The sequence below is a fragment of the Sminthopsis crassicaudata genome, chromosome 1, assembly GCF_048593235.1.
Source record: "Sminthopsis crassicaudata isolate SCR6 chromosome 1, ASM4859323v1, whole genome shotgun sequence".
Lineage (NCBI taxonomy): Eukaryota > Metazoa > Chordata > Mammalia > Dasyuromorphia > Dasyuridae > Sminthopsis > Sminthopsis crassicaudata.
Genome location: NC_133617.1, coordinates 69,319,853 through 69,332,340, shown reverse-complemented (window position 1 = coordinate 69,332,340; position 12,488 = coordinate 69,319,853). Strand labels below are relative to the sequence as shown.

Sequence of the window (12,488 nt, the reverse complement as noted above, 5' to 3'; positions counted from 1 at the left end):
TTTATAACTAGATAACCAGAATTATCCAGTTATCACTCCAATTAACCATTGCAGTAGTTTGCCATTTCCTTCTCAGATGAGGAAACTGAGGCAAAAAAGTAACTTGCCCAGAGTAACATAGCTACTGTCTGAGGCCAGATTTGAATTCATGAATATGAGTCTTCTTGACTCTAGGTCTGGTGTTCTATACACTATACCACCCATAATGAAGATAATAGCACTTATCCACCAAGGCAAAGTACTATGTGAACCTTAAACCATGATATAAGTGGTAGTCATTATTATTATTAGGTATGGAGATATACCCCAGGATTTCAGGGATGTTGGCATTTGCCCCAAAGCTGTCTCTTAAAAAAAAAAAAACTACACTAAGGATAGCAGAGGCAAGAAAGAGAGAAAATGCTGCCTTAACAGAGCATAAAGCCCTTTAGGATGTACAGAACTATTAAGGGAGCAACCAATGACCCAAAGCAAGGTCAAGCCACCTATGGTCCAGTTATCCTAACCCTGTATTCACCCTATGAGAAGACAGAGAGAATAAAGGGGATTAAGTAGCAAAGATAATGATTAGCAGGTATTAAAAAGGCAGTGGTTTTTCTTACTGTGTGGTTCTGGGTAGAATCAGAGACAACCTTGCTTGAGAGTGTGAATGACTCAGATTTTGTTGGCCTGATTGTCTTGAACCATTTTTTATATTGTTCCTGAACCTAGAAAGTCAAAGGAACCCATGGGTCAGTTCATTGTGTGTAGGGAAGGGGAAGAAAAGGAGAACTGGAATGAAAACTTGCCTGATGATTCAGGAGACAGTATACCAGGAAGATGAAGACTCCCTGAAGACTATTGATGATAGTGAAGAGATAGCGCATGATCCAAGCAGCTGGGCCAATCTGCAGAAGGCCCAGACACCAGGTGCAGCCCAGGATGCACAGCTGAGACAGGGCTTTAAATCTCAGCAATCTAAATAGGAGGGCAAAGCAAGAATCTGTTAAGTGCTCAGACAGCATCTGCCTCTTATTCCCCTTGAAAGCAATTCCAAATCTTGGCAACTTCTGCCCGCCTCCTGAGATAAGTTTCATAGACAGAGTTCCATTGACATAAATTCCATGGACAAAGTCCTTAGAGAGAGGACTGAGCTGTAGTCTTTACTCTCAGTGGCAGATAAGGGTGCCAGAGTGCACAGAGCGCTGAGCCTAGAGTTAGGAAGACTCATTTCTGTGAATTCAACTTTGGCCTCAGATACTTCCTAACTGTGATCTTGGAGAAACCATTTTGACTCAGTTTCTTCATCTGCAAAAATGAACCAGAGTAAGAAATGGAAAAGCCCCTCCAGTATCTTTGCCAACAAAACCCCAAATGGGATTACAAAGAATTGGACATGATTGAAAAACAACAGAAATGAAGTATACAAATGAGACAAAACCTGGAAGAATTTGGACCAAGGTAAGAGAGATACTTAAGAGAGAGTAAAACTTCTTCACTCCCTTGTCATATAGGTAGGCAAATTATTTCTTTCTTAAATGTACCTTCAGTGATGGGATTAAATCCCAACTTTTATGAAGATCCAGCTCCATTCTGCCATGTGGGATGAGCATCATCATCTTTATTTTGACATCTTACATAGTCAACACTATGCTGATTTGGAGTCACATGGAACCAGTTTGAACCCACTTTCTATTATTTGCTACTTGTGTGGTTTTGGACAAGCCACTTATTGTTTTTTTTGCGGGTCTTAATTTCCTTTATTTTTAAAAGAGGGGTTTGGATTACATGGTCTATAATATTCTTTCTAAGTCAAAATCTGTGTTCCTATGAGCTTGTCCTTAGACATGGCATTGGATCCAAACAGGAAATATGGCTTTGACTCTCAGAGACTTCTTGGGAATGAAGAATCTTTTGCTTTACCTTACCTTGTGTTCTGGAGAGTGGAGACCTCACTGTTGAGGGAGGACAGTTTGCTTTGCAAAATCCAAATAATAATAAGAATAAAAACCAAGTTTGTCTGTGGGAACAATACAAAATTTATTGACCCAAATGTTTCACCTGGAACTTGAGCCCCAAACCTGGCTACTCTGAGTTTGGATTCAGAATTGGCCATTACATTGTGAACACGTATACATGCCCCCACACACACCAATTTATATGTTTACATCACTTCCAATAACAAACAACCGAGGATCATTGCTTCTTGATCCTGACAACTTGTTCAGCCCCTTTGATTTCGTAGTAGTCCCTCTATCTGAGTGGCTAGAATTACATTATAATGTGTTCACTTACAGAGAATATAATGCAGACTGGTCCAAGGAAAGCCCAGAGAAATCCCTTTTGAGTCTGGAGCCAGCACCTAAGACAAAGAAGGAAGAACAATTGCTAAGATCTGGTAGCTGAACATGTCAACATTGATGGGAATAATTTTTTCTTAATCCAGAATGAGATGAAAACTTCCTCAAATTAGGCAGAGAGCTTTGGGTAATCCTGAGCCATATCCTGGGCTAGATTGTAGGGTATATCTAGTGACGTCAACAACAAAAAATTTAATTGTTTGTAGTCTGATACTGTGCTGCAGACACTCATTCATATATTTTTACCTATATTCCCACAATACTATCTTGAGATTCAGTTTATTCATCTGTAAAATGGGATTACATCAGTGTTAGACACTTCATAGGATTGTGAAACTCTAATGATATGATTATTTGAAAGTGTTTTACAAAAATGAAAGTGCTACATAAATGTCAATAATGTAAACACATATTTATTCCTATGATAACTGGGATGGGAATTTCTTCTAACAACACAGATCATAATCTGCTTCTAATTTATACTGAGTTTATATAGACTTGGAGTCAGCAAAACCTGTATTCCAAACCCTGCTTTGGACTAGCTGGATGATCCTAGGCAAGTCACTTAACTTCTTAACTTCCATTTAAGCCTCTATAAAATGGGAGTAATATTAATGTCACTTCAAAGGCTTATTGTGGGAATCAAATAAAATAATACATATTAAGCATCTTTATATAACTTTAAGATATTTGTAGAAATGCTAGCTATTTTTATTATGAAGATCAAATGAGATAGTCAATGAAAAGTGCTTTGAAGGCCTTAAAATGATGCATAAGTGGGTGGATCTTATTAATTAATTAATTATTGTTGTTGTCTTAGGGAGTTATCACTTGGAGTCAGAGAGAAGTGCCTTGCCCATAGTTATGGGTCTCTTAAGCCACAGATTTTGAATCTGGGTCTTTCTGATTCAAAATAATATTCCATCTACTAAGTCATACTATTCCTGGACCCCAGAAGTTCTCCCATTGGTTAAATCATATAAGAGATTGATTTTGCTGATTAAAATAGTGCAGAAAAACTGGATGGTGATCAAAGATATACATACTTGTTGGACCTAGGATTTCACTGACATAAAGAACTCCCTTTCATAGGGCAGATTGAACCTCCTCAACAGATAGTACTCATGAAGAGTTGCTTAATACACTATGAAGTTTAATGACTTGCCTAGGGACGTAGAGTCAGTCTGTGTCAGGCAGGACTCAGATTCAGGTTTTCTTGGTTTCAAGGCAAGTCTCTATCCATTTGCCAGATTCTTTTGTGTATAACGAGACAGGGATTTGGATGACATTGATGACAATATTGACCATGTCCCTTTTATTTTTGTTCCATATCAGATTATTTTATAGCTGGACAAGAGGATCTCAGAAATAAATAAGTCCAAATTCTAAATTAGTTATCAGTAACAGAAGGCTTTGATGTTTTCTGCAGGCATGAGTAAAAAGGGAAAGACCTAATTTTAGACCAAGGGTACGCTTTCTGGCTTTTCTTAATTGATTGTGGTAGTTTTAATTAAAGAACTGTCAGCCTTCACACTGTTGATATGTATACTTGGCTATCTTTTTGAACAGGAAAGGGCCTAAAAATACCTTTAAATTGTGGCTACTATTTTTAGTACCTTATGTGTAAAAGAGGGGCGCCACAGGTATTATATTTAGCTATATGTACATATTTTTATTATGTATTCACTGTGCATTATGCACACATACACTCATTTATAGATTTATTTACATAATATATGTTTATGCATATAAAGATCCTAAATTTGTGATAACTAGCCTATTGCTACATCCTAGCTAGCAGAAATAATTCCATATTTGACAACAAACTGACCTGGCTGGGAACTAGGAAGTTTCTATCTACTGAATATTGGTTTGGTCTATTATATTTAAGCAAGGAACACAAAGCCTTTCTGATATAGGCTTAGCAAACTTAATCTAATTCATGTATGTAAGGTTAGTGAACTTTCCTAATATCTTAATATGGTTGATAAGTGTATATGGGTCATAGTTCAGACTATCTGTTGATTGATTCCCCCTAAGATTGCCCTTCTACTCAGTCCCTGTGAATCTTCCCAACAACAATAATTAGGGAGAAAGCCAGAGACTCAATGATTTGGATTCTTATCCAGGATTCACATTCCACTACTTGTGCTGTGCCTAGGACTTTAGGATGGAGGAACAGCTTGTTTGCTTGTCTATGAGTCATAAACTACCTGACTCATGATCCTTGGAGTATTTCTATCCCTTCTTGTATGTTAACCATGCTTTCCTCACAATACTATACTTAATATAAGTCTCCACTATTAGGACTCAAAGAAGACTTTTTAGCTGCCTAAATTGCTGGGGTCAGACTTGTTGGCAGAGAGACTGTTTCTCTTGATCAGAATTTCTCTATCATTTTCATAATGATTTTTACTCTTGTGATAAATTAGGCAAACTACTTTATGCTTCAAAAAAGTTTTCTTTGATTGTAGTTTACAATATCCTGCATGGAAATCCTAAGGCTTCCATTATGGCAACAGTCCCTTAAAAGCATCTCACCCCCATTTTCCTGAATGGAAGGTTGTGGGCAGTTTGCAACCTAGGCAATAAAATGATTTTATGACTCAATTACTTCTGAAGCATGCCCCAAATTTTCCTGTGAAAGCTCAAAAATCTGTGGGCCAAAGACAATCACATGAGCTATATACTAAAGTTTATCCAGGGAGCTTTTAGCTTGAATACTCCACTCAATTAAATTTGGTTTATTTTGATTCAATAAGTTTGTTAATAGCCTACACAGGCAGCTAGGTAGTGCAGTGGATTGAGCGCTAGGAAGACATCTTCCTGAATTCAAATCTGCCCTCAGAATTTACTATCTCTTTGATTTTAGGCAAGTCAATTCTCCTGTTTGCCTCAGATGCCTCATCTGTAAAATGATCTGGGGAAGGAAATGGCAGACCATTCCAATATCTTTGTCAAGAAAAACCCAAAGGAGGTAACAGAGTCAGAGACAGAATTGTAAACAACTTAATGATAAAAATTGCTTACAGGTTCAAGGCACTGCAAATGCAAAGACAATTTATTCTCTCTTTCTTCCCATATAATATTCTAGCATTTTCAATGGATGGGAGCAGTCAAGGATGAACAAGCTCTACTTACTGGGAAGATGTTCCATAAAAGTCTGCTCTTGATGCTGCAGAAATAGCCACAATCACAGCTGGAATTCCATAGCCCAGAGGGTACATGACTTTCCTCAGGGAATGATTTACTTTGGAGTAATTGGCAACCATCAGATTCCGTGCAGTTAGAAAGAGATGCAGGCCTTCCAACAACAACCAGGTGAAAGATGCCAGATAGAAATAGTGCAATAAACCTGCAATGATGGAACATAGGACCTGGCAGGACAAGGATACAATGTTACTCAGAAGAACTGTTCAGTCTGGGTGAAGTCCTTGCATTATATCTCCTTTATATAGGCAGTAGACAAAGAGCTTGACTTGAAACTAAAGATGTTGGTTGCTCATAAGCAAGTCAAATACTGGTTTCTATGGACAATGCCCTCCCTTGGGACAGAGAGGGACAGAGAGGGAGAGGAAGAAAGAGAGAGAGAGAGAGAGAGAGAGAGAGAGAGAGAGAGAGAGAGAGAGAGAGAGAGAGAGAGAGAGAGAGAGAGAGAGAGAGAGAGAGAGAGAGAGAAAGGGAGAGGGAAAAAGGGGAAAGTCAGAGACAGAGAGATAAAAAGTGACAGGATAGAGAGAGAAAGAGAGAAGGAGAGAGATAAAAGAGACAGAGAGAATCAGAAAGAGTGAGAAGAGAGAAAGAAAGAAAAAAAAGACAGAGAAAGAAACATGGAGAGACACACAGAAATAGAGACAGAGAGGGAAAGAGAGACAGAGAGAGACATGAGATAGAGAACAGGACATGCAATGTCACAACAGCTGCTCCTGGCATGGGGTATCTGGAATGGGGACAGTCAGGGGCAAATACTTTGGAGTGCCATGAATACCTGAATCTTGGTTTGTTTAATTCCTATGAGGAAGAGGAGATTGGCCAGGAAGAGGCACAGGGAGAGCTGTAGGTGGAGGGAGGTGCTCATGTTCTGAATGGTGGGGCACAGGAGGAAGGTGAGGACAGCCAGAAAGAGACACAGCAGGGAGAAGCTCAATCCCACATAAGTGATCACTGCCAGCACATAATCTTCATCCTGGGTTCCCACAAAAGAGAAATGTCAATCATACTTTCTGGTTCTTTGGTTCTGGAGTTGGAGAGACATCATGCCTACCACGTAAGTGCTTAATAAAAATTGTTGACTTTATTTGATTTTGGTATAAGGGAAGGTCATTAACCTGTATATTGGAATTTAGATTGTGGCTTAATCAATTATGAGCTGTGTGACTACTGGAAAATCACTAATCTCTCTGGGATTTAGTTTTCTCATCTTTAAAACAGGAATTTTCAATACAATATGCCTGAGAAGTAGTCTCTAATGACTAAGAGAGGCTTTTCTCTTTGCTCTCAATAACTAGGTCTCACTAAGTCTTGTCAATTCACTCTCATCTGTCTCTGGTCTAATCATCTCTATTCTCATCTACAATTGGTTCTGGTCCCAGTTCATTGCCTGTATGGAAGCAACAGCCCAACTTTCCTTCATTCTTAAAAATCCTTAACAGATCTCATAATCTTCTAGCTACGATCCTAGATTTCTCTTACTTTTCTGAGCCAAACTCCTTGGAAAAGCTGTCTATTTTTATTCTTTATTTCCTCTCCTTTCACTTTCTTCCAAACTCTCTGTAATCTGCTTTTTGACCTCATGAATCAAATGAAGTTACCTTCTCCAAAGTAAATTCTTAGTTGATAAATCTTTTCATAATGTTGATCCTTCTTAACTTTTCTACAACATTTGACACTACCAACTATCCTCTTATAGACTTGCTTCTCTCTGGGTTTTTGTAAGTGTTCTTAGTTCCTCTCTTGTGTGTCTCCCATTGCTTATCATTTTTCACTGCTATATTATCATTCAATAATGTCTCTGTGTTTCCTATATCTTGCATCCTATTCTCTTCTGTCTCTCTACTATACATGGTGAACTCATCAATATATAGAGGTTTGATGGTCATATCAATACATATGATTCCCAGATCATTAATCCAGCTCTAGTCTCACCTGAGCTACAACCTGCATATCCAATTGCTTAATGGGAATTTTGAATTGGATATCCTATAGGTATCTCAAACTCAAGATGTTCAAAACAGAATTTATTATATTTCCCCTCAAACTTGCCCTTTTTCTGAATTTCACTATTATTTTTGAGAGAACCACCTTCCAGCTCTTTAGGTTTGCAACACTAATGTCAACTTTGACTCCTCATTCTCTTTCAGCCGAGATATCTAATCAGTTGCCAAATCTGTTCATTTGACCTTACTGATTTCTGTATCATCCATCCCCCCTTTTTTACCTCCTGGTTCTCATTCAAGCCCTTATCATCTTTATGATCATAAGGGACTGTTGCCATAATGATTGTAATGGTTTTCTAACTGTACTGCCCGATTCAATTTGCCACTCCTATTCCAATCTATTCTTCACGTGTATGCTTAAGCTAAGGTATAGAAGAGTTATGATCTTCATTGGTGTAGTATGTTGGAAAGAGCACTCTATCTAGAGTCAGAAGATCTAGTTTCAAATCCTGCCTCTCACACTTACTGCATGTATGAGTTTGGTTGAGTTACTGAACCTTGTTAGGTCTCCGTTTCCTCACCTCTAAAATGAGGAAGTTGGACTTTACTATCCCTCTGGCTCTTTCTGGCTCTAAGACTGATTCTATGATCTCCATAATTGAAATCAGATTTATGAAGAATTCAAGTATGAGTAAATGAAGTGAGCTGGCCAGTGGCCATTTGTGTAACTAATGTAGAGCAGAAATTCTTAGTCTTGTGTGTGTGTGTGTGTGTGTGTGTGTGTGTATGTTATGATGAACCCCCTTGAAAGTCTGCTGAAATCTATGGATCCCTTCTAAGAATAGTAGTTTGTTACTTGCATTCATAATGGAAGAAAATGCTAAATATCAAGTAGAGGGCAGAGAATAATGATGGATTCTTTTTGCCTATCCAAGTTCATGGGCCCTTGGAACCTATGTTGTATTTATAGCAAGTTAGAGACCCCTGGTTTAGATAGAAACATAGAACTGCGGGAAGCTCTGAAAGGATGGGATGTTTGGAAAATAAGGTTTATGTGGAAAAGCTATTGAAATTTTGATTATTCCGCCTGGAAAAAAGGAGACGAGTCATTAAATCACTTTTATAGGAAGGAGAAGGACATTTACATTCTCCCAGTAGAATGAATAAAAATTTCTTTAAAGAATGGAGTATTTCATGTTTGTCCTTGTATCCTTAGCGATTATAACAGAGATTGCAACTTAATAAATGATTACTGCATTGGAGTGAATCAACATGCACAGAGTATGGTGAGCCATCCTTAATTTAGGAAGACAGGAGAAAGTATCCGTGTGCAACCTGAGAGATTCAGTTTGGTTACACATGCAGTGGTAATTATTAAAGTTGGCATAGATGATTTAGGAAAAGCATTGCATCATCTTTACTTAAGAAACAGGGATATTTTTCAGTTGTTAGAAACAGTTACATCCCAGGGTTACCTGACAGCAGAGGAAAAGAACACATGGCAGTTTCCATGGGCTTTTCCTTCTAGGAGACCATGATTTTGTTTCCAGCAGATTTATTGGGAAGCTTTGGTTTGGGAAGCATGATATTCAAACCTGTTCTTGAAGATCTATTAGAACAGCAAAACTAGATAAGTGGGTGCAGTTGCATCTGATGTGTGTTTTGTTAGACTCGATGAAATTACAGTTCTTTGTGGACCAGGCGCCTCCTTTTTCTCCCTGTGCTTCCCAGTAGACACAGAGAGACCTTTCTTCTTTCTTTTTCTAGAACAGAATGAGATGATTTAATTTCATTGGTTCTGATTTGACGAATATTTCAAAGATGCCATATGACGTATTAAAAGAAACAGTTTTGAATCTATCAGTCTTGAACCAAATTTGTGCATAGTCCCTGACCTACTTGCTTATCTCCTTATCACCACCACCACCACAACCACCATCATCATAATCATCATCACTAGCATTAATTTGAATTCTTTTGCTACTTGAAATGTGGGAAGTAGGCTTTGGATGAGTGTAATAGCTTGCTCTTAGCTATGTATCACCAGTTTTGTTAGATATCTAATTTTTGGTTACTCATTGCATGTTTCTTCTCACATATCTTATGATGTATAGAGGTGATGGTGGGTAATAAATATGCAGAAAAACAAGCATGAGCTTTAGTAGGTCCAACTAAGTTTAAAAAAAAAAACTGAGTACGGGATCCATTTGGTTAATGGAAGAAACAATGGGACAGTGACAAAGGAATGGTCAACTAACTTAGTAAGTTATTGGATGGAGACTCTACAGTAAATTTAAGCAACATGCAATGAATAATCAAATTGGCAGGTCCAAGAAATTTTTTTTTAAAGAAATTTTGAGTATGGACTCCCTGGGAAATTGTATATTTGTTGTAGGAAGAACAAACTGATTCTATTGGGAAACAACTCATCATTAATCACTTGGCCCATAGAAGTTGGATTATTTAGATCAACACTAAGTTAGGAAAATTGAACAAATGAGATACTTATAAAGTACTCTGTGAACCTTAAAGCAATTACATAAATGCTAATCTTTATGATAGGGGTAAAAATATGCAGAAAGATGAACATGAGCTCTGGTAGGTTCAACAAAATTTGAAAAACTTTGAGTATGATGTCCATATGGTTAATGGAAGAAACTATGGGCCAGTCACAGTCATTATTTTTATTATTTTAAATGCAAGATCACTTGAGATCTGTACAAGTGAAAGGTATGCAGAGATGGATGAAGGCATGGGTCTTTGAGAGACTTGCATTAGCACAAAGATCACAGTCTGGTCCATCCATAATGGATTTTAGAAACAATAAGAAATTCAATTTTTTTCTCTCCTTTTACACCTTTTGATTTCCATGAGATTTCAAGCATAATGCCTTTAGAAGACATACTTTGTTATTCCCATTTCTCATTTCATTCTGTGCTTTACACAAATAACTTAACTCTGCTATATAATGTTAGGATTTCATCTTGGGACATTATGATTTTATCAGTATGGGGATTTTCTTTCCCAGAATAGGGAATACCCAGAGTAGGTTTTCAGAACCATGAGCCCTCTTTGCCCTCTAATGCCTCTGTGTGTGTTCTTCCACTGTACCTCATTTGTAAAACATAATTACTCTTATTACCTTAATTCTGCCCCAATCTTTCTTTTAAACTACTCTATTGCTGATGTCAATCTTAAAGATATGATCTACATTTCTATGTGAAAAACAAAAACAATTTGTCCATGTTAATTTCCTTGAAATTGATCTTTGATATTAGCTCTTATATATTAAATTTTTTATTGAGTTCAGGTTTGGTGGATAGAAAATTCTGAAAATCTGCAAGTTCATTGAATGTTCATTTTTCTGCTTGAGCCCTTCTTGACTCTAATATCATTATTCTATCTACTATTCAATGCTCTTCCTATCACTTAAATGGAACAGTGACCACATAAATGTCTATAAGTTATTCTCTGTAATATGCTATATTCTTGTATTTTTTCAAATCTTATTTTTTGCAATTACATGTAAAATTTTTTACTATTAGTTTTTAAAATTTTGAGTTCCAAATTCTCTTTCCTTCTCCTTTTCCTCCACTCTTATTGAGAAGGCAAGCAATATGATATGTTATACATGTGCAGCCATGCAAACACAGATCAGAAAAAAATGCTCAAGAAAAATAAACTTTAAAAAGATTGTGCTTCAATCTGCATTCAGACTCTATTAGTTCTTTCTCTGGAGGCAGATAGCATTTTTCATAATGAGTCTCTTGGAACTGTCTTAGATCTTTGTACTTCTGAGAATAACTCAGTCATTCAGAATTGATGATGATACAATATTGTGGTTACTGTATGTAATGTTTTCATTTCACTTTGAGTCAGTTCATGTCTTTCCAGTTTTTTCTGAAAGAATACTGCTCATCATTTCTTATAGAACAATAGTTCTATAAGATTGCAATTTTATTGCAATCATATACCACAGCCATTCCCCACATGTCCCCTCAATGTCCAATTTTTTGCCCCCCCAAAAGAATTGCCATAAATATTTCTGCATATATATGTCCTTTTCCTTTTTTTAAAAAATATGTATATATTTGGGATATAGAACTAGTAGAGCTATTATTAGAAAAAAGGGCGTGAAGGGATTTATAGGCTTTGAGACATAGTCCCATTGTTCTCCAGAATGTTTGGATTAGTTCACAGACTCTACAAACATTGCATCAGTGTCTCAATTTTTCTACATTCCCTCCAATTTTTATAATTTTCATTTCATTAGCCAATCTGATAGGTACCTCAGAGTTTTTAATTTTGTATTTCTATCATCCATAGTGAAATAGAATATTTTTAAAAATAAGACTATAGTTTGTTTTGATTTCTTCATCTGAAAACTGTCTGTTTGGTCTTTTGACCATTTATTAATTGGGGAATGATTTGTATTTTCATAAAATTGACTCAGTTCTCTATATATTTGAGAAAGGAAGCCTTTATCAGAAAAAAAGTTGCTGTAAAATACTATCCTTACCTCTTGGTCCAGTTTTCTGCATTGATTTTGTTTGTGTAAACCTTTTTAATTTAATATAATAAAACTATCTATTTAGTATTTTGTAATACTTTCCATCTCTTTTGGTTATGAATTCTTCCTTTATTGATTAATCTGATATAAACTATTTCATATTATCTTAATTTGTTTATGGTATCACCTTTTATGTCTAATTCATGTACTCATTTTGGTCTTATACAGTGTGAAAGGTTTCTGCCAAACCACTTTCCAGTTTCCCAAATATAAAGAATGAAAAAAGAAACTTTATACAACAGTGCAAGAAATAATCAATGAAAATTGCCCTGAGTGATGGAACATGAGGGGAAAGTAGAAATAGAAAAAAAATCTATAGATTATTCCTTCAAAGATGTCCTTTGTGGAAAACACATGGGAATATTTTTGCCAAATTTCAAAACCCCCAGATCAAAGAGAAAAATTTTCAAAACACAAAACAAA

General features: G+C 36.6%; 1 protein-coding gene across 2 annotated transcripts in view; it reads right to left on the bottom strand.

Moving 5' to 3' along the window:
• The window catches only part of ADGRE3 (adhesion G protein-coupled receptor E3), a 54,353-nt gene that overhangs the window by 1,217 nt on the left and 40,648 nt on the right, over nucleotides 1-12,488 (bottom strand). The window contains exons 11-17 of one of the 2 annotated variants that reach the window (XM_074310096.1): nucleotides 9,091-9,258; nucleotides 6,328-6,525; nucleotides 5,481-5,716; nucleotides 2,275-2,341; nucleotides 1,908-1,999; nucleotides 789-957; nucleotides 603-707 (exon numbers count right to left, since the gene is read on the bottom strand). In XM_074310096.1, coding sequence (XP_074166197.1) covers nucleotides 603-707; nucleotides 789-957; nucleotides 1,908-1,999; nucleotides 2,275-2,341; nucleotides 5,481-5,716; nucleotides 6,328-6,525; nucleotides 9,091-9,258 — 1,035 coding nt within the window. The remainder of the gene's footprint in view (nucleotides 1-602; nucleotides 708-788; nucleotides 958-1,907; nucleotides 2,000-2,274; nucleotides 2,342-5,480; nucleotides 5,717-6,327; nucleotides 6,526-9,090; nucleotides 9,259-12,488) is intronic. The other variant, XM_074310106.1, reaches the window with a different exon arrangement.